The 22,287-nt window shown below is 41.0% G+C and overlaps 1 protein-coding gene across 4 annotated transcripts; it reads right to left on the reverse strand.

Moving 5' to 3' along the window:
• Window positions 1-2,122: 2,122 nt before the first annotated feature.
• MRPS33 (mitochondrial ribosomal protein S33) lies at window positions 2,123-9,164 on the reverse strand. 4 transcript variants are annotated; one of them, XM_080818536.1, is made up of 3 exons: window positions 9,092-9,164; window positions 6,389-6,567; window positions 2,123-2,882 (listed from the first exon to the last, which is right to left on the reverse strand). In XM_080818536.1, coding segments are annotated over exons 2-3 (153 nt in total). In that variant the 5' UTR covers window positions 6,541-6,567; window positions 9,092-9,164; the 3' UTR covers window positions 2,123-2,881. The 4 variants fall into 4 exon arrangements, with proteins under 4 accessions (XP_080674662.1, XP_080674661.1, XP_080674659.1 ...); XM_080818535.1 differs by having other exon boundaries at window positions 6,326-6,567; XM_080818533.1 differs by lacking the exon at window positions 9,092-9,164 and adding an exon at window positions 8,311-9,070 and having other exon boundaries at window positions 6,326-6,567.
• Between the last annotated feature and the right edge of the window lie 13,123 nt (window positions 9,165-22,287).

A 22,287-nucleotide genomic window follows, 5' to 3' on the forward strand; every position in this document is an offset into this window, starting at 1 on the left:
ACGTCAGTTGCTGGTGTCCTGACCTGGGTTGCTTTTGTGACATCAAGATTACCCCCTTTCTTATCCTCCATGTTCCATCTGGTCCTCCACGGTCAGTACAGGCTATTTGAAGTTAGGTAGCATTTGCTGTGACAGGTGTGTTTCAGGGTACAGCTTACATACAAATAAATTTTAGTCGGAGTCTCTGATTCTCAGTAGCACGCTCATCTGCTGCTCATTTGTCCGCACGCTTCCCTGTCAGCCCGTGCTAAGGCCCCTTGCAGGTTCAGCGGCTGTCAGTAAACCAACACGCGGATTGCTTGTTTTCGGACTCAGGTCAACTATTGGTACCTGAGGCAGTTTCTCTTTAAAATACCATGCTAATTCGTTGAAGGTCCTCTCACATTCAGGCCTCTCCACGAGTTGGAGATGGCATCATTCAGAACATCCATTGGGTGGTTCTTTACTTTGCTCAGGCTGAGAGCCTGTTTCTCGGCCCGACGTCCTGGGTTCATCTTGTACCCATCTGGCTCAGCTGCACTGGCCAAGAGTAACAGAAAGTGTGCACTTTTCTAAGCAAGTCCCTGGCATCTTGCCTATGCCTTACAACACAACCGTCCTTCACACAATCCTGGGGACTAAGCCTATTTGTCTGTGTCCTCTACAACTAGCACGTGGCTGGCACAGGGCAAGCACTCCGAAAAAAGTTCTAAATGAATGGATTCTCGGGCCCCTGCTGAAGTCACATCTGTCAGACACAAATTACCCGATTTTAAGTAGTTTTTAAGAGTGTAGTATGGGCCTTAGTCATACCATCTGGATCATGTATCTTTAAAACTATAATTTATCAAAACATATATAATGGGATTCTTACTAATTCAGGGATTATTTGCAGGGCAATTACTGTCAGCACTTCTAATGCTGCAGGGAAAGGAAATCATAGCTTCAGGGGCTGCTGTGTGTCCTCTTGCTGTGCACTCTGCTCTTTTCCTGAGAGGCAGACACAGGGTTAAAAAGTACTTTAGCAGGACAAGGTGCGTATGGTTAACATTCCTGTACTATATGCTTAAAGATGGTTAAGATGGTAAATTTTACAACAGAAAAGAAAAAGTACTTTAAAAAATTTACTAAACAGTGTTAGATTTTTGGAACTTGAGAAAAAAAAAATCAAGAAGCCCTCATAACCTCATTGAAAATTCACTGTTAGAATTCACTTAAATGAGCAGCTAGCTATTTGTGTATATACAAGAATCCTCTCTCAAAGAAATAACACTTCACACACTGGCTAAGTTGGTTAAGTCCAAGCTTTTTCACTGAAACTGCAAAGCTCTAGGTCACCTGGGTGGCACAGTCAGGTAAGCGTCTGACTCTTGATATCAGCTCAGGTCATGATCTCAGGGTTGTGGGATCAAGCCCCACCTCGAGCCCCACATGAGGCTCTGTGCTCAGCATGGAGTCTGGTTGTCCCTCTCTCTCTGCTCCTCTCCCCACTTGTGTACATGCATGTGCATTCTCTCTCTCTAATAAATAAAATCAATCCTTAAAAAAAAAAGAACTTGGAAAGCCTTTCATTGTCTGGCCTCTTGTTTCCAGGTGAAACACATATAGTCATCTTTTTTCAGTTCCTCAAATAGGATGCTTTCTTGTACTTTACACTTTGCCCATCATTTTTATCTTTTAAAAATTTTTAATTATTAAGATTTTTCCTATTTTTAAGTAATTTTTATACCCAGTGAGGGGTTTGAACTCACAACCCTGTGATTAAGAGTCACATGCTCCTCGAACTGAGCCAACCAGGCACCCTGATGATTTTGTGTGTTATTTTTTAAGTAGCTCTGTGCTCAATGTGGGACTTGAACTCACAACTTAAAGATAAAGAGTTGCACGCTCTACCGACTGTGCCAATTGGGTGCATTAATTTTAAGCCAACTCTACACCACATGTGGGGTGACCCCGAGATCAAGTCATGCTTTACTGACAGCCAGCCAGGTGTCCCCTCTTCTCTTATTCATCCTGCAGAACTCAGATGAAATGCCATCTCTTTAGGGAGGCCTTTAAACTCTAGAGGTTTGAGTCTCTTGCTATCTCTGGACTGAGCCACTGATTGATCCACACTCTTGCAGAAGTCTGGATTTTTCCTCTGTAGCATTTAATACAATTTTATTTATATAATGATATTAGTCTTTCCCACAAGCCCGAAAGTTCCATGAGGTAGGGGCTGTTTTCTCAGCTTGCTAACCATGGTATTACTAGGGCCCCAGCAGGTACTCACTCAGTACTCTTATTGGGTAGATACTTTCCCGCAAATCTATCTTAGAAGATACTCTCCAAGGAGGAGGTGGAAAGGAGGTACATGAAGTTTGTAAGCTTGGTGGTCAGACAGTGGCTGAACGGCTAGAGGGATGGAAGAGTTTGGGGCTGGTGTCGTGGGGAAGCAAGAAGGGATCCTGGGGAGACTAAAAGATGCTCATTCAATGAGTTTTCCCCAAGTCCCCAACATCCCATTCCCACCCCAAATGAGTCATTCTTCAATCAAGTCTATGCAATTCATTTCTTTAGAGAAAGAGGTGAACCTCAGGGTATAAAACCAAGGCCAAAGTAACTTTGCAGAATTCGAATGTGTGCAGGAAACCAGTCACTATTCAACTGGATGGGACTTCAACACAGAAATGATCGTGTTCCTCCAAATCATCTTCAGTTTCAGAAGCTTACATTCCTCGAATATGTGGAAAGGTAAATACACCTTCTTCTGCTGTCAGTTGCTGAGAAAGAGCTTTGTTCTCCTGATGGACCAACACTACTTCTTTTTTGTTGCTCTTTTCCCTTCTCCCTTCTTTGGTTTCCCCTTGCCACGAAGCTTCTTTAGGCGCAACTGCTCATCCCTGAAGTCCTGGTGCTCATCTCTGAGTGGAGAAAGAAAAAATAATTAGCCCGTATTTTGACCTGATGGGAACAGCACACCAACCTAGCCCTGTTCCCTCAGGCTGCTCTGCTTATCAGTCCCTGACTTCTCAGGGCACATGCTCAGCTTGGTGAACAGAAAGGACAGAGAGTCCCCAACATACACACGAGTTGTGTTCCAAAAGTTCACTTCTAAGTCACAGTGTCCCCTCGCAGAAACAATGCCACAAGCGACTAAAACTGCAGTCCAGTCCATATAAACTGACGCAACAATGAGACAATGCTAATAATTACCTCAAATTTCCCTATAACGCTAACACTGACCACAAGGAAACAGAAAGTGGGTCTCAGCCTGAAGAGCTACACAGAGACCCTGAAAAGCCCCAGGAATTAACACCTATTATGAGGGGAAGAGGTCTGAAGGAAGCTACCTTCATGGCCGTGGATAATCCAGACAAAAAGGCTGCTGGGGAAGGCTCAGGTAGAATGAAGCCAAATCGACAGACATGTACTCTAGAGATCAAGGCGGCCAGGGCTGTTTGTACATATGGCTGGGGTGGACTGCCTGTACTCTAGAAAAACGACCGCATTCTAAGATTAAATGCCTAGGAACAGTATATAGCATTTAAATATGTAAGGTTTGGAACCCATTTCAACCTGGGTTCCGATCACAGCTCCGTCTACCATTTAGTAGCTGTGTGACCTTGGATAAATGATTTTTCCTCTCTGTATCTTAGTTTCCTCACCTGTCAAGGATGGATAATAATGGCATACAAATGAAATATAAGAGGGAGTTGTGCTGGGCCCAACTGTTAACTCCTTAGGTAGTTTTAAAATAGACTGGTTTTGTAGGGTACACTGTTCCATTCCGTGAACACGATCGATATATATGACCTCTTCTCAAGTAGCTATGAACACCCCCAAATCACCTATTCTCAACAGAGCAGCCAGAGTAATTCTTCTCAACTGTGACATCACGTCACTCCTCTGTTCACGGGCCTAGAGACGGTTCCCCATTTCACCCAGAGCAAAAGCCAGGACCTTGTGTCATGGCCCTCAGAGCCCTTCATGATCTGCCTGTGGCCTTACCACCCTCTCCCTCTTGGTCGCCTGCACTACTCCTAGAACCCGCCAAGAGAACTCGCACCTCAGGGCCTTTGCTCTGCTCTTGCCTCTGCCTGAACAGTTCTTCCCCAGATCCCACTTGTCTCACTCACCACCTTCAAGTGCTTAAACCTCTTCTTCTCAAAAAGGCTGACTTTGTCCTGTTTAATACTGAGGCCTGTCCTCTTCCCGCCCACCAGGTGCCCTGTGAATATTCTTCCTGCTCAGGCAGCTTTACTGTTCCTTCCCCACGACACACTCAGCTTTATAGCATACCACATCATTTACTCATCCAGTACGTTTGCTCTCCTCTGCTTCCCTCCCTCCTGTTCCCATCAACCCTCTGCCAGAAGGAGCGCTCCAAAGGCAGGGGTCTTTGTCTCTGATACAGCCAAGCACCTGTGTGTCTGAGGGACCAAATGAGTCAGTGCTTGGAAGAACCTGTGCCGCCCTCCCCGGCTTGCAGGTGTTTGAGTAATATTTGCTTTACTGAAGATTGTCTAGTTTCACCCTGCCTGATGCCACAAGAGGCCTTCCATTAGAGCCACCATTTACCATAACTAGTGACAAATACATGAAAATCATTGTGCTTTTCCATGGATAACTAAATGCTAAGTATTTCTCCCCTCCATCCCCAAAGATAGTCAGGGTTTATTTTTCAAACAAATGGAGAGTGGCACCAAACAGGTAAACTAAAATAGCTGAATGTGACTTTGTGAATGGGTTATACTTTTCTACTCAGGATTTCTGCCTTCCAATGATATTTTACTTGGGGTCATAATAAAATCAATTTTTATTTTCTGAGCTCAGACTAACAGCAAGGGAGAAAGTCCCAGAGCGAGACCAGAAATTCAAAATATGTTATGGATTATAATCTCTATTATAATATATTAACTGAGAAAATCTATTCTATTTTGCTCACTGCTGTTCTCCTAGTGTCCATCTTAAGTGTCTGTACATGGAAGGTACTTAAAAATATCCACCGGATGGATGAATGTACCAATTTTTAGCTACGTGGAATTAACTATTAATTTCATTATATTAGAGTGAATAGTACCAAATTAACTTTTGTATTGCTGTCCTAAGACAAGTCCAATTAAAACACTTTAAATCTTAAAAAGTAGATTTATTTATTTTTAAAATATTTTATTTTTAAGTAATCTCTACACCCAACACAGGACCCCAAGATTGAGAGTCATGTGTTCTACTGACTGAGCCAGCCAGGCACCCAAAAAATAGATTTAACTTTGCACTATTATGCACTGTTTGAATGCTTTTATAGTGAGCATGTATCAGTTTGGTAATTAAGACTTTCTTTTAAAGAAAATGATCACATAGGTATTTGATCTTTTCTCTTTCTAGAGGAATAGATAGTCCCGAGCACCCATTTCCTATACATACACAAACATACAACACATGGTGTTAAGAGCCTGTGCAATCTATGTATTACTCTTTTGCAGGGCTTGAGTTCATGTCTCTGAGATCAAGACCTGAGCTGAGGTCAAGAACAGGGTACTTAGCTGACTGAGCCACCGAGGTGCCCTCCCATATTATTCTTAAAGGTGAACTACAACTTATTTATACCAAATTAATATATCAAAAAGGGTACAAACTGGGGCGCCTGGGTGGCTCAGGTGGTTAAGCAACTGCCTTCAGCTTAGGTCACGATCCTGGAGTCCCGGGACCGAGTCCTGCATCAGACTCCCAGCTCCACAGGGAGTCTGCTTCTCCCTCTGACCTTCTTGCCTCTCATGCTCTCTCTCAAATAAATAAAAAAAAGTTAAAAAAAAAAAAGGGTACAATCTAAAAATGCCAGAAAAAAGGTCGAAAGAAATAAGAGCTCCAATAAAACTGCCACTTGGAAGAAAAGAGGCTCCTATAAACCAGCTAGGAAGGAGACTGGTTGTGGGGCAGGGACTCTCTTCATCTGACCAATGAGAACCTGTTGCTCTGGCAGCCTGCCAGGGGTGGGGGGTGGTGGTGGTGCAGGGAGGGGGTGAGGTCTTCCTCTGCAGCATTTGGATCAATTTTCCTCTGCATCATTTAGAGTGCTCTTAAATTAATAAATAATTACACATATATGTAGCTCAGTATCTCGTCAATCTTAGTCCAGTTTTAGACATAATTAAAATGTCTTCCAATACATGTAGGTTTCCTTTTTAATTTTTTTCAGTGTGCCCATTATGAGCATTTTAAAAGCCTTTCCCCCCAAAACTATGCCTTTTGAGCCATCTGGGCACTATTAGAAGAATCACAAAACTGTAGGGAAAAAAGCCTAAATTTTTCCTTTTCTGATCTACTAGAAAAATCATACAGGTTACTGTGTGGTTTTTGCCATTACCTATAGAGGCCAAGAAAACGCAGTGTCCCCATGAGTGCAAAATAAGTGTTGTGATTTGGGTACCAGTCATAAGTCTCTTTCCTCTTGGCCAGAGGCTGCTCACTGAACAGTTTCACCACTTTCATGGATTTGGAATCAGTAGGCCTGGCCACTTCACCAAACAGCCGGGCACTCAGACGAGTCATGCGCAAGGCATATTCTGAAAGTGAAGACATTTCTTGAGCAGCAAGGAGCAAGAGTCCCTACAGAAAATGAGAAGATAAACAGGTTAGTGTGTGAAATTCCAAGATTATCTAATGAACACTTTACAAAATAAAAACAACAAGCCACATGTGAATCAGTCATGTGGCTGGCGGGACATGCCTTCGAGTTGAGAACTATCCACAGCCCAAATGGTGCCTTCCTTTGCCCACTTTACATTTCTTATTTCTACATTCGATGTTCTCACACTACCACCTTGCTGCACTGCCCTTTTTAGGGCGAACCATTTTGTTATTTACTGATAGTTTACCTATTTGTAGGCTAGATGAGGACAGGCAAATGAGTTATCCAACCATATTATTATACCTTCAGAAAACACCCACCTCAGCACTCTGTAGAATAAAAATGCTGACTGCTTGCCATCTAAAGGTTTAATCATGGCAGAGAAATAATTATCCTGTTGTCTTTATTATCAGCCCTTTGAACACTGTTCTCCTCAAGGGCTCCAGATGGCTCTGAGAACTGCTAATGAGTTATGAGGTCATTTAGCCTCTAGGCTGCTGGACTGAATTCTGCCTAGAGACAGAGCCATTTGGGAGAAACAAAACAGAGATAGTAGTCTTATAGAAATAAACTCAACAGCCCTTAAGATTCATTTTATTCCTGAATAGAAGGACTTATGGGTTATAAGGTATGTCTTATCTTCCATCTTATATATTCTGCTTTAATGCATGCTAAGTTCTTATTAGCTGTAAACAGTAACTTTTTCTTTGGAGGCACAAGCTCAGAATGTTGAAATAGGTATAAGGATGATATCTGTAATAGGCAGAAATCACAGCAACATGTATCAAACATTATATAGGCAATACATAAAAATCAATAACACTGCTGGTGAAATAACTGTATCATTTCAGACCAGATGTAGGGTTACTGCTGGCAGAATATGCTACTTTAAGTGAAATTTTGTAGTGAGATGAGAATCTTTGCTAAGAGACTGTCCAGGAGACAGTCCAGTGGAGATGAAAAAGAGTTGCTATCTAAACAGAAAAAAGGTATAAACTTATTTTGAAAAAACAATGTGAGAAAAACAAACCCAAAACCCCAACCCTCGTAGGGTACCTGGCTGGCTCAATCAGTAGAGCACATGACTCTTGATCTCAGTCAGGGTCATGAGTTCAAGCCCCATGTTGGGCACCAAGTTTATTTAAATAAATCAATCTTAAAAAAAAAAAAAAAAGTCCTCCTAAGCAAGAATGGGGCCAAGTAAATTTCAAAATAGCTCTTGCAAGAAAAAAAAATACAAAACCCCAAACCTTATTTAAATTAAGGAATTTTTCATGTCCATTTCTAGATCCATTGAAAGAGCAGAGGCGGGACCTCAAACCAACTGCAGGATGCCAATCTCAAACCATTTACCAATCTGAACACCCACCAAACAGGCCAATAGTGCCATCTGAAGGTCAGCAATGGGAGAACTGTCAGGTCCAGGGTCTTCCCTGCCCCTGCAACCTGGGGATCACCTGCAAACATTTTTCCTTTCACCCCCACCCCCACCCCACCTTAAAAATCTGCTTCTCTCTCAACTTGCTTCATTGTGTGGATAGGAATGGGTTGGGCTGGGTTGTTAGGGGTAGGGTTATATTTTCATCAATGAGGAAAAAAAAGGCATTAACAGTTTAATGTATAAATAGGAAATACTAGCAAATCAGTGCTATAAACCTTTAAAAGCTTTATAGAAGCCCACGAGTTGCCTTCAGAGGCTACAGTTTCTTTGCATGTTTTACCTTTTCTCTTCCTCCAGTTGAATTATCTTTTTCCATACACCATATAAAAACTAAAAACGGTTTCTTAGTCAACTTTGCTTTGTTTCGCTTAATTGCTATAATGGCATTCGAATAGATTTCTGTTGCAAGTGCACAGTATTTCTAGTTATACGGTGGCCAGGGAACTGTTGTTTTTGTTCTCAGACAAATGTGTTCCAACTTCCATCACTTTATTTTTTAAATGACGAGGCAGCACAGAGTCCTGAGGCCTAGGTTTGCATCCTGGCTCTGCCATTTACTAGGGGATTGTCACTTTTTACTACCTTAAAATTTTTAATTGGAAAGCGTTACTTAGGATTTTTTTCAGGACCCTAGTATGCCTCCTTACAGAATATTTCAATTTTATCCTAAAAAATAAATATGACTATGTTGAAGACATTAAAGTAAAAGGCAAATAACTTAATCCATCTCCCCCCCCGCCCCCCGCCCCCCCAAGCCACGATGCAGAAATGCCGTCTGATGAGCTGAGAAACAGGCCTGCACGCGACTAATCAGGGAAAGAGTAACTGCGCCGGAGAGGAAACTATGCTAGCGTCCCTCCTTTGGTAAATTCCCCAATTTACGCAGGAAAAGGCCAAATGGTTTGTAGGATGGTTAGTAGCTGGTTAGTAATGAAATCGATTTATCTCATTCTAGGCGACTGTAGAAGGTTGGAGATCCTCGCAGGGCTTCTCTAGCGACCGCCCGTGTCTCACTGCAGGAGAGCCCCCCCCCGCCCCCCAAAACTCTCGGACAACCTTACCTACTCGCGACCTTCCTCTCCCGCGCGACCCTCTCCCGGAAGGCCCGCCCCCGGCCGGGCTTCAACCTCCGGCGGGAGTCTGCGACGGAGAGCAGTGGAGAAACGGAAGCTCGCGGATAGAGGGGAGCCGTAGTGGAACCCGGAACTACTAGCGCTCTCTCTCGGAGGCTTCAAAGGTCACACCTGGCACCCTGCGCAATGAGGACAGTGAGTCGTGTCTGCGGACTGGAGATGGTTGTTCAGGGAGAAAGGCTGACTTTAGGGGAATGTCTTGCAGCGTTCGCCAAATATATTTTGTTGGCAAATGCCTACAGAGCTGCCCTCTAAACAATGGTTATGCGCGTGCCGCGTAGTGGAGGATGAAATGCATTTTATTCTTTATTTTTTCTGTTCCATCCTCTGTTTCTTTTCTTCCAGCCGAGACCTTGACGTGCTCCAAGGGCATTGCTTGATTTGAGGCTGAAGGGTCTTCTGGCCCTGCTGGGATGCCATTTCCTTCTCTTTCCACTTATCCACTCCTCTAATGGTCGATTAGTATCATCTGTGGGAGACTGTTCTTTGGTACCCTTTTGCTGGATTAGGGCGCCAATTGAAGCACCCTGTGTGGGCGGGGGCCCGGAACCTTCTTCGGGGGGGTAAGGAGGGGATATTTGTCAGACTCCTCAGTAGTAACCTAGATACCGCTTGGCAGACAGTAGAAATGCTGGAAGTATGTCCCTTCATGATGAATCGGCTCGCAAGCACGCCACACCTCATAGGCATTGTATGAAGCATTTACTGACTGAAAACATAGGCCTGAAAACACTATTTTCTGAGCATTACTCAAGACCTTTCATAAATACTCTAAAATGTACGCTGGAAATAAGTAAGGCACATCAGCAGCAAGCCATATACCTAGAGGATATTCTGTTGACACTCTCTTTCCTCCTACAGAATTGTGTTATTTATTAATTTTTTGGACATTTTTAAAAAGGGAAAAAGAAAAAAGCCTCAAATAGAATCATTCCTCTCCACCCACAATCCCCCTTAGCAAACCAAGACTTAATCACAGTCTTGAAGTCCCAGGAACTTGACCTTTTAACAGTCAGTCTGAAAATTTCTGATCAGCACTAGTGAGGTAAACTGTATGATAAAAAGATTGCCTTCTGGGGGTGCCTGGGTGGCTCAGTTGGTTCAGGTCATGATACCAGTGTCCTGGGATAGAGCCCATGTTGGGAGTTGACAGCTTTGAAAGCTGACACATTGTTTCATGTGATAATGAGTATCTCACCACAGTGCTGGAGGCTATCAGAGGTCAGAGTGGGAAGTCTTACCGGATGCATTATAACCTGAAGCCCTTGTGATCTTTTGAACTGGCTAGCAGTAGGGTATAGAGGCTACTTCTATAGTTTCCTTATATGCAGTTTCTTTATGTATAATTTTTTTGGCTTTTTCATTTTCTTTTCTAGTTTCCTACAAAAATACAACTTTTTAGTAAATAAGTAAAGCATTAAAAAAAGAAACCCTCAAAACAACAACAACAACAAAAAGCTTGCTTTCCTATACCACCCACAAAAAAATGCCCTGGCTTGAGACAATCCTTTCCTTTAATTTGCTAATAATTTTCTTGCCCCACCCTGCTACCATTTTGTACAACTCCTCAGGGTCCCTTTCTACATGCTAGATGGGCGGCTGCCCCATTCATAAATTGTTTAATAAAGCCTATTGGATCTTCAGGTTTATTCAGTTGAATTTTTAAAATTTTGTTTTTTAGCAAAATCTTATTAATCTGTGCTATAGAATTTGCTTTTATCAAGTTGTTTTGACATGTTATCAACCTATGATACAGTAAGTAGCCTTCTAAACTTGGCCTGGTATGAGTTTACTACAGTTACATTTACACACAATGTGATGAGTATACCTCATTCTTTCTTGCATAGCTCAGTCCAAAAATAACATTCTGGGTAGAAATTCTACCTTGTCTTTGCATTTTTGTGTAGTTGGCTGTATTTATCTAATAGCCACAAAATCATGTAAACAAGGAGGCTCACTTTGCATGTTAGAAAGTTTAAAGCCAAATTGGCAGTGGACCCATGGCAACAAGTATTATATGTATATTTGCATAAACTTTGCCATTGGTCCATTTATATATCTATTTTTTATTTTTCCCTTTTCCCATATTATTTGTGTTATCAGTATGTTTGTGAATCACTCTATCATCTACCATAACTCTTGAAACATACAAAGGTATAAAGAGTTATAAGTAGCTACTCTTGAAGCTGCCTCTTCTGTCCTTCTGGCCAACCTACTATTCTTGAAGCTTTAGCAACCACCCATATCCTATGTGATTGATTAACTAAACCTTTTTTTGGGGGGGGGGGTCTAAGATCATGCATTCTTTCCTAGAAAGGAATGAGCCCTTCTGCATGTCTCAAAACAGAAATCAGACCCTCTTGCATACCACCCCCCCCAACTCTGATGCCCTGCAGTAAGGAACCAGACTCCCTTGCACAATCTCTGAGCACTGTGAAAGTATCTGTAGCTGGCACCATTAAGTCTGCACAGTAATCAAGAAATGTTACAGACCACTGCACTCCCTTTACTGATTAACTTTTCTAAACTCCTTTAAAAATCCTTGGGCCAAGAGAAGCCTCAGAGTTGGCCTTTGGGCAAGAGTCTGCCTTCCTCTAGGTTGCCAGCCTCCTGAATAAAGCTCATATTCATTTCCAATTAAAACTCATCTCTTGAATATTGGCTTTTTGAGTGACAGGCAGCTGAACTTGGGTTTTGGTAGCACACTGGGCATTTAGCAATATGACTCTCATTAAGTCAAGCTTAAGGAGTTCCACAAACTTGGTGGCTTAAAACATCAAAACTTTATTCTCTCATGATTCTGGAGGCCAGAAGTCTAAAGGCAGTGTCACTGGGCCAAGATCAAAATGTTGACAGGGCCATACTCCCTCCAAATGCTCTAGGTAACAGTTCTTTCACTCTCCCGACTTACTGGTGGTTGCTGGCATTCATTGACTTTTGACCACATCAATCCAATCTTCAAGGCCATATCTCTCTGCCTCCTCTTCACACCATCTTCTTCTCTACTTGTGTTGGAACTCCTAATGCCTCCCTCTCAGAGAGATACATTTAATTGCATTTAGGGTGCACTGGATAATTCAGAATAATCTCCCCATCCCAAGGTCAAAATTTAACCACTTATAGACATTGACTTCCAGGCTTTAGTTTACCCACTTATACTTCGAGGTTAAGGTGGCTTCTTCTTCTTCTTCTCCTCCTCCTCCTCCTTCTTCTTTTTTAAAGATTTATTTATGAGAGAGAGGGAGGGAGCAAGCAGGGGTAGGGGCAGAGGGAGAGGAAGACAAGCAGACTCTCCACTGAGTAGGGAGCCCTGACACAGAGCTCAATCCCAGGACCCTGGGATGGTGACCTGAGCTGAAGGCAGATGTTTAACCAACTGGGCCATCCAGGCAACCCCCCAGATTAAGGTTTGTTTAGGGGTACTTCTTATAATCAGAGATTGCATTATAAGTTTCTATTTCTAATCCTCAGTCTTTTAAAATTGTGGGCTGCTCAGTGGGGAGCCTGCTTCTCCCTCCTTCTGGTTCTCCCCCCTACTTATGCTCTTTCTCTCTCTGTCAAATAAAGAAAATCCTTAAAAAATAAAATTGCGGGCTATGAATCATTAGTTGGTTGTGAAATCAATTTAGTAGCTTGTGATCAGCCTTTAAAGACATTAGAATAGGGACTATCAGAGTGCATCACATGTAATGAGGGTAATTTTTTTTTAAGATTTTATTTGTTTATTTGAAAGACAGAGATCACAAGAAGACAGAGAGGCAGGCAGAGGGAGAGAGGGGGAAGCAGGAGCCGGATGCGGGGCTCGATCCCAGAACCCTGAGATCATGACCTGAGCAGAAGGCAGAGGCTTAGCACACTGAGCCACCCAGGTGCCCCAAAGATTTTATTTATTTACTTGAGAGAGAGAAAGAGAGTGAGAACATGAGAGGGGAGAAGGTTAGAGGGAGAAGCCGACTCCCCATGGAGCTGGGAGCCCCATGTGGGACTTGATCCCAGGACTCCAGGATCATGACCTGAGCCGAAGGCAGTTGCTCAAGCCACTGAGCCACCTAGGCGCCCCTTGTAATGGGGGTAGTTATTGTTTCATGAAATAATATATATGTATTGGATCATAATGTAAAATATACTTCTTATTTTATGTGGTGGCAAAATGGAAAGCTTCTGTTGTATACAGTTTCGCTACTCATCATACTCAATGGCAAATATTCCTTACCATTAGACACAGCAAGAATTAAAACTCACATCATCTTCAGGTTCTTACTGTGTAGCCTAGTCCAAGGGGTGGGTAGATACTTATTCCTTTTGGTAAATTAATTTACAGATTCCCTATTTCTGTAAGTACTAATTCCCAGCATTATCTCCTATCTTCTATTTCTTTTTTTTTTTTAAAGATTTTATTTATGTATTTGACAGAGATTACAAGTAGGCAGAGAGGCAGGCAGAGAGAGAGAGAGGAGGAAGCAGGCTCCCTGTTGAGCAGAAAGCCTGACACGGGGCTCAATCCCAGGACCCTGGGATCATGACCTGAGCCGAAGACAGAGGCTTCAACCCACCGAGCCACCCAGGTGCCCCCTATTTTCTATTTCTGCATTTACAGTAGTTCTTTTCTCACTTTACACACACACACACACACACACATGCACACAAGTGTATCCCTCACCTAGAGTATAAAACCCTCCAGGATGACAAACAGAGGGTCCATTTAATGTTTTTTGGGGAAGCTTCCTTTAATGACAAATCAAGGCACCATAAACCCTTGTTAGGCTTCCGGTCTTTTCCTGTCTGATGTATATTCCAGGTAAGGGTGATGTATGATTGTTAGAAATGCGGTAATTGGATATTTGTTGTGATTTTCTGAAATCGATATGCTATGTGAGTGTGAGTGGTGGGAGTGATAGTAAATGTCCTTTAATCATCATCCTCTGTAGCTAAAAAGTGCATAGTTATTGAAAGAGAGTCTGGTGAAAGCAAAGCCAAGACAGTGTTGAAGAATATCGAACCCGCAATTTTCCCCCAGTTGTTTAAACATAAGCAATTCTTTTCAGCTATTCTTAATTCTTATGTGTAGGATGTGTCATTATCTGGAAAGGAAAGCAACTTTGAAGCTGAAGTAATAGAGGTTAGTAATGTTGATTATTTTATTGATTACTTTAAATATAGAATGGATTATTTTAAGGGACCTTCATTTTTTCACATCACACTGGATAATCTACAAAAAAGTCATCGTAATTTTATTTTAGATTTGGTATGTATTAGTCAATAAAAGCTAAAACATACTGTGGGGATGAATGTGCCTGGCTGGCTCAGTATGCAGAGCATGTGACTTGATCTCAGGGTCATGAGTTCAAGCCCTATCTAGAGCTTATTTAAAAGAAAAAAGAAACAACTACTGTGAAATCACTGATACAGTTTACCAAATATTTAGCATTCCTCCTCTTTCCAGGCCTAAGGTTGGAATGCATTTCATGGCAATCTTGGGATTCAATAAAGCCAAATGTCTATTTCTGGCCAGTGAGTTGTGAACAGAAGTGAAGCATCACCTTCACCCATATGAAACTCCTCAGACCTCTTTTCCCTTTGGTGCTGAGGGTCCTTGTCTGTCAGTCTAGGCCCCTGAGTGGTTATGAGGAGTGGATCCTGCTCTGTCAGCCACAGTGTGCACATAGCTTAGGTGAGAAATGAGCTTTTGTTGTTTTAAGTCTTACAATGTTGTTTGTTACTGCAGCATGACCTAGCCTATCCTATCTGATACACTTATTTTATAAAAGTCTGTCATAGAAGTGATGTAGGGGTGGGAGAAAATGGTCAAGAAAAAAGTCTTGAGACATTTTTGGTGCAAAAAGTGCTTTTATTATAGCATGGGGACAGGACCTGTGGGCACAAAGAGCTGCCATTTTGCCGTGTGAAGCTAGTCGTTATATGCTTAGTGCTCAAGGAGGAGGGAACGTGCAGGGAGTATTAGGTCATAAATGTCTTCTTCAAATTTCTACTTGTAAAACTACATTTGCAAGATTCCTTTGGTGCTTAGCATTCAGCTTGATGTTAACTATCAGTGAGAGGTACAGGCAGTCATGAGACCCTTTAAGAATATAACAACCAGGGATGCCTGGGTGGCTTAGTTGGTTAACCATCTGCCTTCAGCTCAGGTCATGATCTCAGGGTTCTGAGATTGAGTCCCACATTGGGCTGCCCTCTCAGCAGGGACCTATGCAGGCTATGGGTCAGCCTTCTGGGCTAACAGTGAACATTTTTCTGCTTCTATCCTCATCAGGAGTATATAAATGCTACAATCCTGAACTTTTGTCACTTTTTAACATGTTTAATAGTGTGTCTGTCTCTTATTAACAAAAAATGAAATTATGTGCTGGCTGCTGGACTGATTAATTTTAAACAGCATATACTTTTATTCTTCATTAAATACATAGGAAAACATTTTATTTTGATTTCAAAGGAACTGATTATGCAAGAGGACTTCATCTATCTCCATTTCTCAGTCTGTACTTAAAAAAAAAATTATTTAGTTAGGGGTGCCTGGATGGCACAGTCAGTTAAGCAACTGACTCTTAGTTTTGGCTCAGGTCGTGATTTCAGGGTTGTGAGAACCTCTGTGCTCAGCACGGAGTTTGCTTGGGATTCTTTCTCCCTCTGCCCCTTGCTTTTGCTGTTTCTCTCAAAAATAAATAAATAAGTGATGCCTGGGTGGTTCAGTTGGTTAAGCATCTGCCTTTGGCTCAGGTCATTATCCCAGGGTACTGGGATCTGAGTCCCACCTTGGGCTCCCTGCTTAGCGGGGAACCTGCTTCTCCCTCTGCCTGCTGCTCTCCCTGCTTGTGCTCACTCACTCTCTCACTCTTTCTCTCTCTCTGACAAATAAATAAAATATTTAATAAATAAACAAATATATAAGTATTTTAAAAATATGTTTATTTTACATAATCTCTACATCTAACATGGGGCTCGAACTTATGACCCCAAGATCAAGAGTCACATGCTCCTTGGAATGAGCCAATCAGGCGCCCTAGTCTGTACTTTCTAATTGATTAAGTTCTTCTTTCCAGGCTATTTCCAGCCTATCTCTTAACTCAGGCAAAAGACTCTGTGGGCAGGGTGCCTGGCTGGGTTCAGGGACTAACCTGTGACTCTTGATTTCAAGGTTGTGACTTCAAACCCCACCTTGGATGTAGAGCCTACTTAATTTAAAACGAAAACCAAAAACAACCTTGCAGGCAGAGCGTCCCATAATGGAACCGAAACGAACCCCTCAAGCAGAAAGAACCGCCCTGAGCCAGCAAGACTCTGCGTGACTGACTCCAGCACAAGGATCGCCTTGACCTTTACTGCCCACCTGCCCATACCCACCAACCTTTGTCGCACAATATCCTTGTATAAACCTAGGAGTATTTTCAGCACTTTGGAGACAGTCTTTGAAATGTGTGTCTGCTGTCTTCCGGATGTGGGCCTCTCTGAAATAAATCTCTTTCTTGTTTGACTGCCACTCGTCTTTCTGCCTTTGCATTTCGTCAGCAGCGAGTGGCCAGACCTGGTGTGTTTGGGACCCCTGGAGCCAGTGCTCTTGTACCCCGGTGCCTGGTTACAAATTTGAGCTATTACCAAATTTGTATATGTGATTCCTCTTTAGTTACTTCTGATGGATGAAAACCAAAGTTCAGTACGCACCTAGACATACTTACTGAAGGAACGCTGTGTCTTTATCATACCCTAATTTATACATAATATTTGTTTCTTATGTTTTACTCTTAGGGATTAATGAGGAAAACCACATAGTTTTATTCTTATAAAAGTGTATAAGCTAACTTTATTTTAACATCATTTTACTCTTGATTGCTTATGATAATTGAGCTTATGAAGATACATTTGGTAGTCTTTCTCAGTTTTTATGAACATATACATCAAAGGACATATTTTAACACATTTACTTGAATTGAAAATTGTCAGACTTTTTCTTTTCTTTTTTTAAAGATTTTATTTATTTATTTGAGAGAGAGTGAGAGAGAGAGCATAAACGGGGTGGAGGGGCAGAGGGAGAGGGATAAGCAGACTCTCTGCTGAGCAGGGAACCCGACGTGGGACTCAGTCCTCGGACCCTGGGATCATGGCCTGAGCTGAAGGCAGACACTTAACCGACTGAGCCACCCAGGCGTTCCCCACCCCAGACTTTTTCTTAAAGTGAACTTTATTTAGATGATTGATTTGACGATGAGGATTGACTTTTTTTTTTTAAGTTTTTATCTTTTTTGGTAGACAGAGAAAGCCTTTTTAAAATTTTATTTTGAATCAATTAATTACCATACAGTGTATTATTAGTTTCAGAGGTAGAGTTTATTAATTCATCAGTTGCATATAACACCCAGTGCTCATTACATCAAGTGCCCTCCTTAATGCCCATCACCCCGTTACCACATTCCCCCACACACCTCCTCTCCAGCAACCCTCTGTTTCCTATAGTTAAGAGTCCCTTATGGTTTGTCTCCCTCTCTGATTTCATTTTATTTTATTTTTCCCTCTTTTCCCCTATGTTCATCTATTCTGTTTCTTAAATTCCTCATAGGATTGAAATTATACAATAATTGTCTTTCTTTGACTGACTTATTTTGCTTAGCATAAAACCCTCTAGTTCCATCCACATTGTTGCAAATGGTAAGATGTCATTTTTTTTTTGATCCCTGAGGAATATTCTATTGTATATATATATGCCACATCTTCTTTATCCACTCATCTTTGGTGGACATCTGGGCTCTTTCCATACGTTGGCTATTGTGGGCATGGCTGCTATAAACATTGGGGTGCAGCTGCCTCCTTCGAATCACTATGTTTGTATCCTTTGGAGTAAATATCTAATAGTGCAATTGTTGGGTCATAGGGTAGCTCTATTTTTAACTTTTTGAGGAACCTCCATACTGTTTTCCAGAGTGGTTATATCAGTAGGCATTCCCACCAAGAGTGTAAGATGGTTCCCCTTTCTCCAAAGAGGATTGACTTCTATATTAAAGAGATTATGAGGCCAGCAGCACATTTTCTATAAATAGTATAAGTTATATCTGCAGCTCCAAGGTTTGGTGAAAATATATAAAGCACATGATAAAATAAAAGTGTTTCATCAAAAATACTTTATATTAAATTGGGGAGCCTGGATGGCTTAGTTGGTTGAGTATCCGACTCTTGATTTCAGTTCAGGTCTTGATCTCAGGTCATGAGTTCAAGCCCCACACTGGGCTCTGCCCTGGGTATGGAGCTGACTTTATTTTTTTTATTTTTTAAAGATTTTATTTATTTATTTGTCATAGAGAGAGAGAGCGAGCACAGGCAGACAGAGTGGCAGGCAGAGGCAGAGGGAGAAGCAGGCTCCCCGCCAAGCAAGGAGCCCAATGCGGGACTTGATCCCAGGATGCTGGGATCATGACCTGAGCCGAAGGCAGCTGCTTAACCAACTGAGCCACCCAGGCGCCCCTGGAGCTGACTTTAAAAAAAATTTTATGTTAATTTATATTAACACAATGTTTCCAATGTGCTAATCCTTTAAGAGTTATTTCAGGTAAAGCAAGGTGCTTCTAAATGAAAACAAACAATATATATATTCAGTAAATCTTAGTATTGCCTTTTTGGTATATCTCCCAGACATTGTGAAAATGAATGATTATATCATAATGTAATAATAATAATAAATAGAATAATAATAATAAGTTTTTTGAACTCAAATTTTAGTTTCTTTTTTGGAATAAGGAGCATTATTTTTGAGTTGCAAAAATTCTGTCTTCTCTGGTATACTGTTTTTTTTTCCTACATTCCCCACCCAGTCATAGTATAATAGTATAATCAGACAGAAGGCATGAGGGCACTTTCTTCTCCCATCTATAGTGGAGGGTTTAGCAGCTGACAGTAACTGTTCCAGGTCAATGGATTCTTTTAAAAGTCAGGTTGAAACAACTGTATGTTTTCAGGAAAATCGAGGGTGAAACTAGTCAAGGTATCAGCTGGTACAGATTACAAGTAAATTTTGTGATAGACTTCTTTTTTAAAAAGGTTTTATTTTTAAGTAATCTCTACACCCAACATGGGGCTCGAACTCACAACCCTGAGATCGAGAGTCATATGTTCTGCCAACTGAACCAATCAGGTGCCCCTATGATAGATTTCTATGTAATTTTTGGCATAGAACATGGAATGAGTTCAAAGAATTGTGTGATATTGCTATAACCTAGCTTTTCCCATTCCCATCTGCTTACTAATGTGAGCAAAGTTTCCCAGTGCTTACATCCAGGTAACTGAAAACAGGAATAAAATTGATGCTGGCTCATCCAAGCAATAAATAATAGTCATACATGGATACATTGAGCAAATGGGGAAAACTCTGTCAAGAGATGTATTAAATTTTATGTTTATAAACATCAAAATTTATAATAAAGTTGTTTTGATATTTGTGTACAAAAAATTTATACTGATAATCCAAAGTAAAAATATTTTTAACCTATTGTTTTTTAGTCACAAGGGTTTAAAAAAATTGAAATTTAACTGCAAATATTATGTTGCAGAGAAATATTTTGTTGCAGAAAAGATCAAGAAGTGACTTTGAAGCCTAGAAATATATTAAGAAAAGATAAAATTTCATGAGGTGAGTAATGTATCTTCAAGGAGAAAAAGGAATAGTATAAATTTTCACACTACTAAAGAAGGTCTTATTCCTATATTTTTAAAACAAATGATGATTGATGTGAAATTATTATTACATTGGACATTGAAAAAGTGATGTAATGGTTTAAAATTACATTTAAAAGTTCAACATGGTAATACACTATTATACTTTGCTACTCTCTAAATTTATGATATAAACTTCCAGATGCCCAGTGAAGCTGTGTGAAGGAGCACATAGTTTTGCAAATTCTCTTGTTTTATGAGCAAGAGTTTGAAGACTATTGGTATTATATTTTACACTATATTTTCTAAGGCTGTTTCCACAAGTGCTAACTAGAAAATTAAGGCAATTGCCTAGGATTAAGTTCTCTTTCCTGATACCTTGTGTGTGTGTGTGTGTGTTTGTGTGTGTGTGTGAAAAATAATTGCAGGAAAAGGAGTTGTTTATCTATCATTTATCTGAATAGTTGTTTCATTTTCATATATATGGAAATATATACTAGTTCTAATTTACGTTATGGATACAGGAAAGCAAAATTCCTTTCTGGTGGCACATACTCTGCAGCTTCATCCTTCCTTGTTGATTGTGTTACTTCATTCTCATGTTTGTTGTGTGTTGTTTCAAAGAAGTTGATAAATAAGGGAGAAATAAATCTTAGCAATATAAGAAAATTTATTGTCCCGCATTGGGTGTAGAGATTACTTAAAAATAGAATCTTTTTAAATTTTCTTTTTATTTTTTTAAAAAGATTTCATTTATTTATTTGACAGATAGAGATCACAAGTAGGCAGAGAGGCAGGCAGAGAGAGAGGAGGAAGCCGGCTCCCCACTGAGCAGAGAGCCCCATGCGGGGCTCGATTCCAGGACCCTGAGACCATGACCTGAGCCGAAGGCAGAGACTTTAACCCACTGAGCCACCCAGGCTCAAATTTTTTTTTAAAAGATTTTATTTATTTATTTGACAGAGAGAGAGAGCAAGCAAGGGGGGTGGGAGAGGGAGAAGCAGACTCCCTGCTGAGCAGGGAGCCCCACGTGGGACTCCATCCCAGAACCCTGCAATCATGGCCTGAGCTAAAGGCAGACACTTAGCCTATTGAGCCACCCAGGTGCCCCTTAAAAATAAAATCTTAAAAAAATTATCTCTTTATCAAACTTATTTAAATACATATCCCCTTACATCAACACATTTAAAAATGTCAAATTTCTGTGCTTGCTTCGGCAGCACATATACTAAAAATGTCAGATTTCTGTGCTTGCTTCGGCAGCACATATACTAAAAATGTCAAATTTCTGTGAAAGTGTTTAGGAGCACATAGATATCATATGAGAACACATTATCAAAGGATCTCTACACCCTCCTAGTTCCTTTGTTTTCTGGGCTTCCCCAGCCCTATATTTCAAGCCTAAAACCATATATTATTCTCTACTCTTTATGTTACAGTTGTTTTGACAGAGAATGTTACAACTTTTGTTCTCAACAGTCCTGAATATTTTAAATAAATTAAGAGAGAGTCTATTTTATTTACCCAGATATTTACCATATGTGCTATTTTTCTTCATTACTGAATTTCCAAGTGTCCCTCCTGTATAATTTCCTTTTAGCCTGAAGAACTTCTTTTATGACTTCTCTTAAAGCAGGCCTGATGGTAACAAATTCTCTTATTTTTCCTGTATGTGAGAATGTCTTTATTTTACTGTTATTCCTGAAGATATTCACCTGATGTAGAATCCTGGGTTGACAGTTTTTTTTAATAAAGATTTTATTTATTTATTTGAGAGAGAGAGAGTGAGTGAGAGAGAGCATGAGAGGGGAGAAGGTCAGAGGGAGAAGCAGACTCCCCGAGGAGCTGGGAGCTTGATGCGGGACTCGGTCCCAGGACTCTGGGATCATGATCTGAGCTGAAGGCAGTGGCTTAACCAACTGAGGCACCCAGGTGCCTGACAGTTCTTATTCAACTCTTAAAAATGTTATTCCACTGTCTTCTGGTCTCCGTGGTTTCTGATGTTCAAGTAATTGTTCATCTATACGTAACGTGTCATTTTTTTTTTTTCCCTGACAGCTGTCAAGATTTAAGAAAAAAACTTTGGGAGGCGCCTGGGTGGCTCAGTGGGTTAAAGCCACTGCCTTCGGCTCGGGTCATGATCCCGGCGTCCTGGGATTGAGCCCCGCATCAGGCTCTCTGCTCAGCAGGGAGCCTGCTGTCTCCCTTCTCTCTCCGCCTGCCTCTCTGCCTACTTGTGATCTGTCTGTCAAATAAATAAATAAAATCTTTAAAAAAAAAAAAAGAAAAGAAAAAAACTTTGGGGTTTAGAAATTTGATTTTGACATGTCTGTCATGATTTTCTTTGCATTTGCCCTGTTTGGGGTTCCTTGGGTTTCTTGAGTCTGTACATTTGCATCTTCGACATATCAAGGCCATTATTTCTTCAAAAGATCTTTTTGTACTAATTTATTTCTCTTATCCTTGGAGGA

Source organism: Martes martes (genome assembly GCF_963455335.1).
Source record: "Martes martes genome assembly, chromosome: 11".
NCBI lineage: Eukaryota > Metazoa > Chordata > Mammalia > Carnivora > Mustelidae > Martes > Martes martes.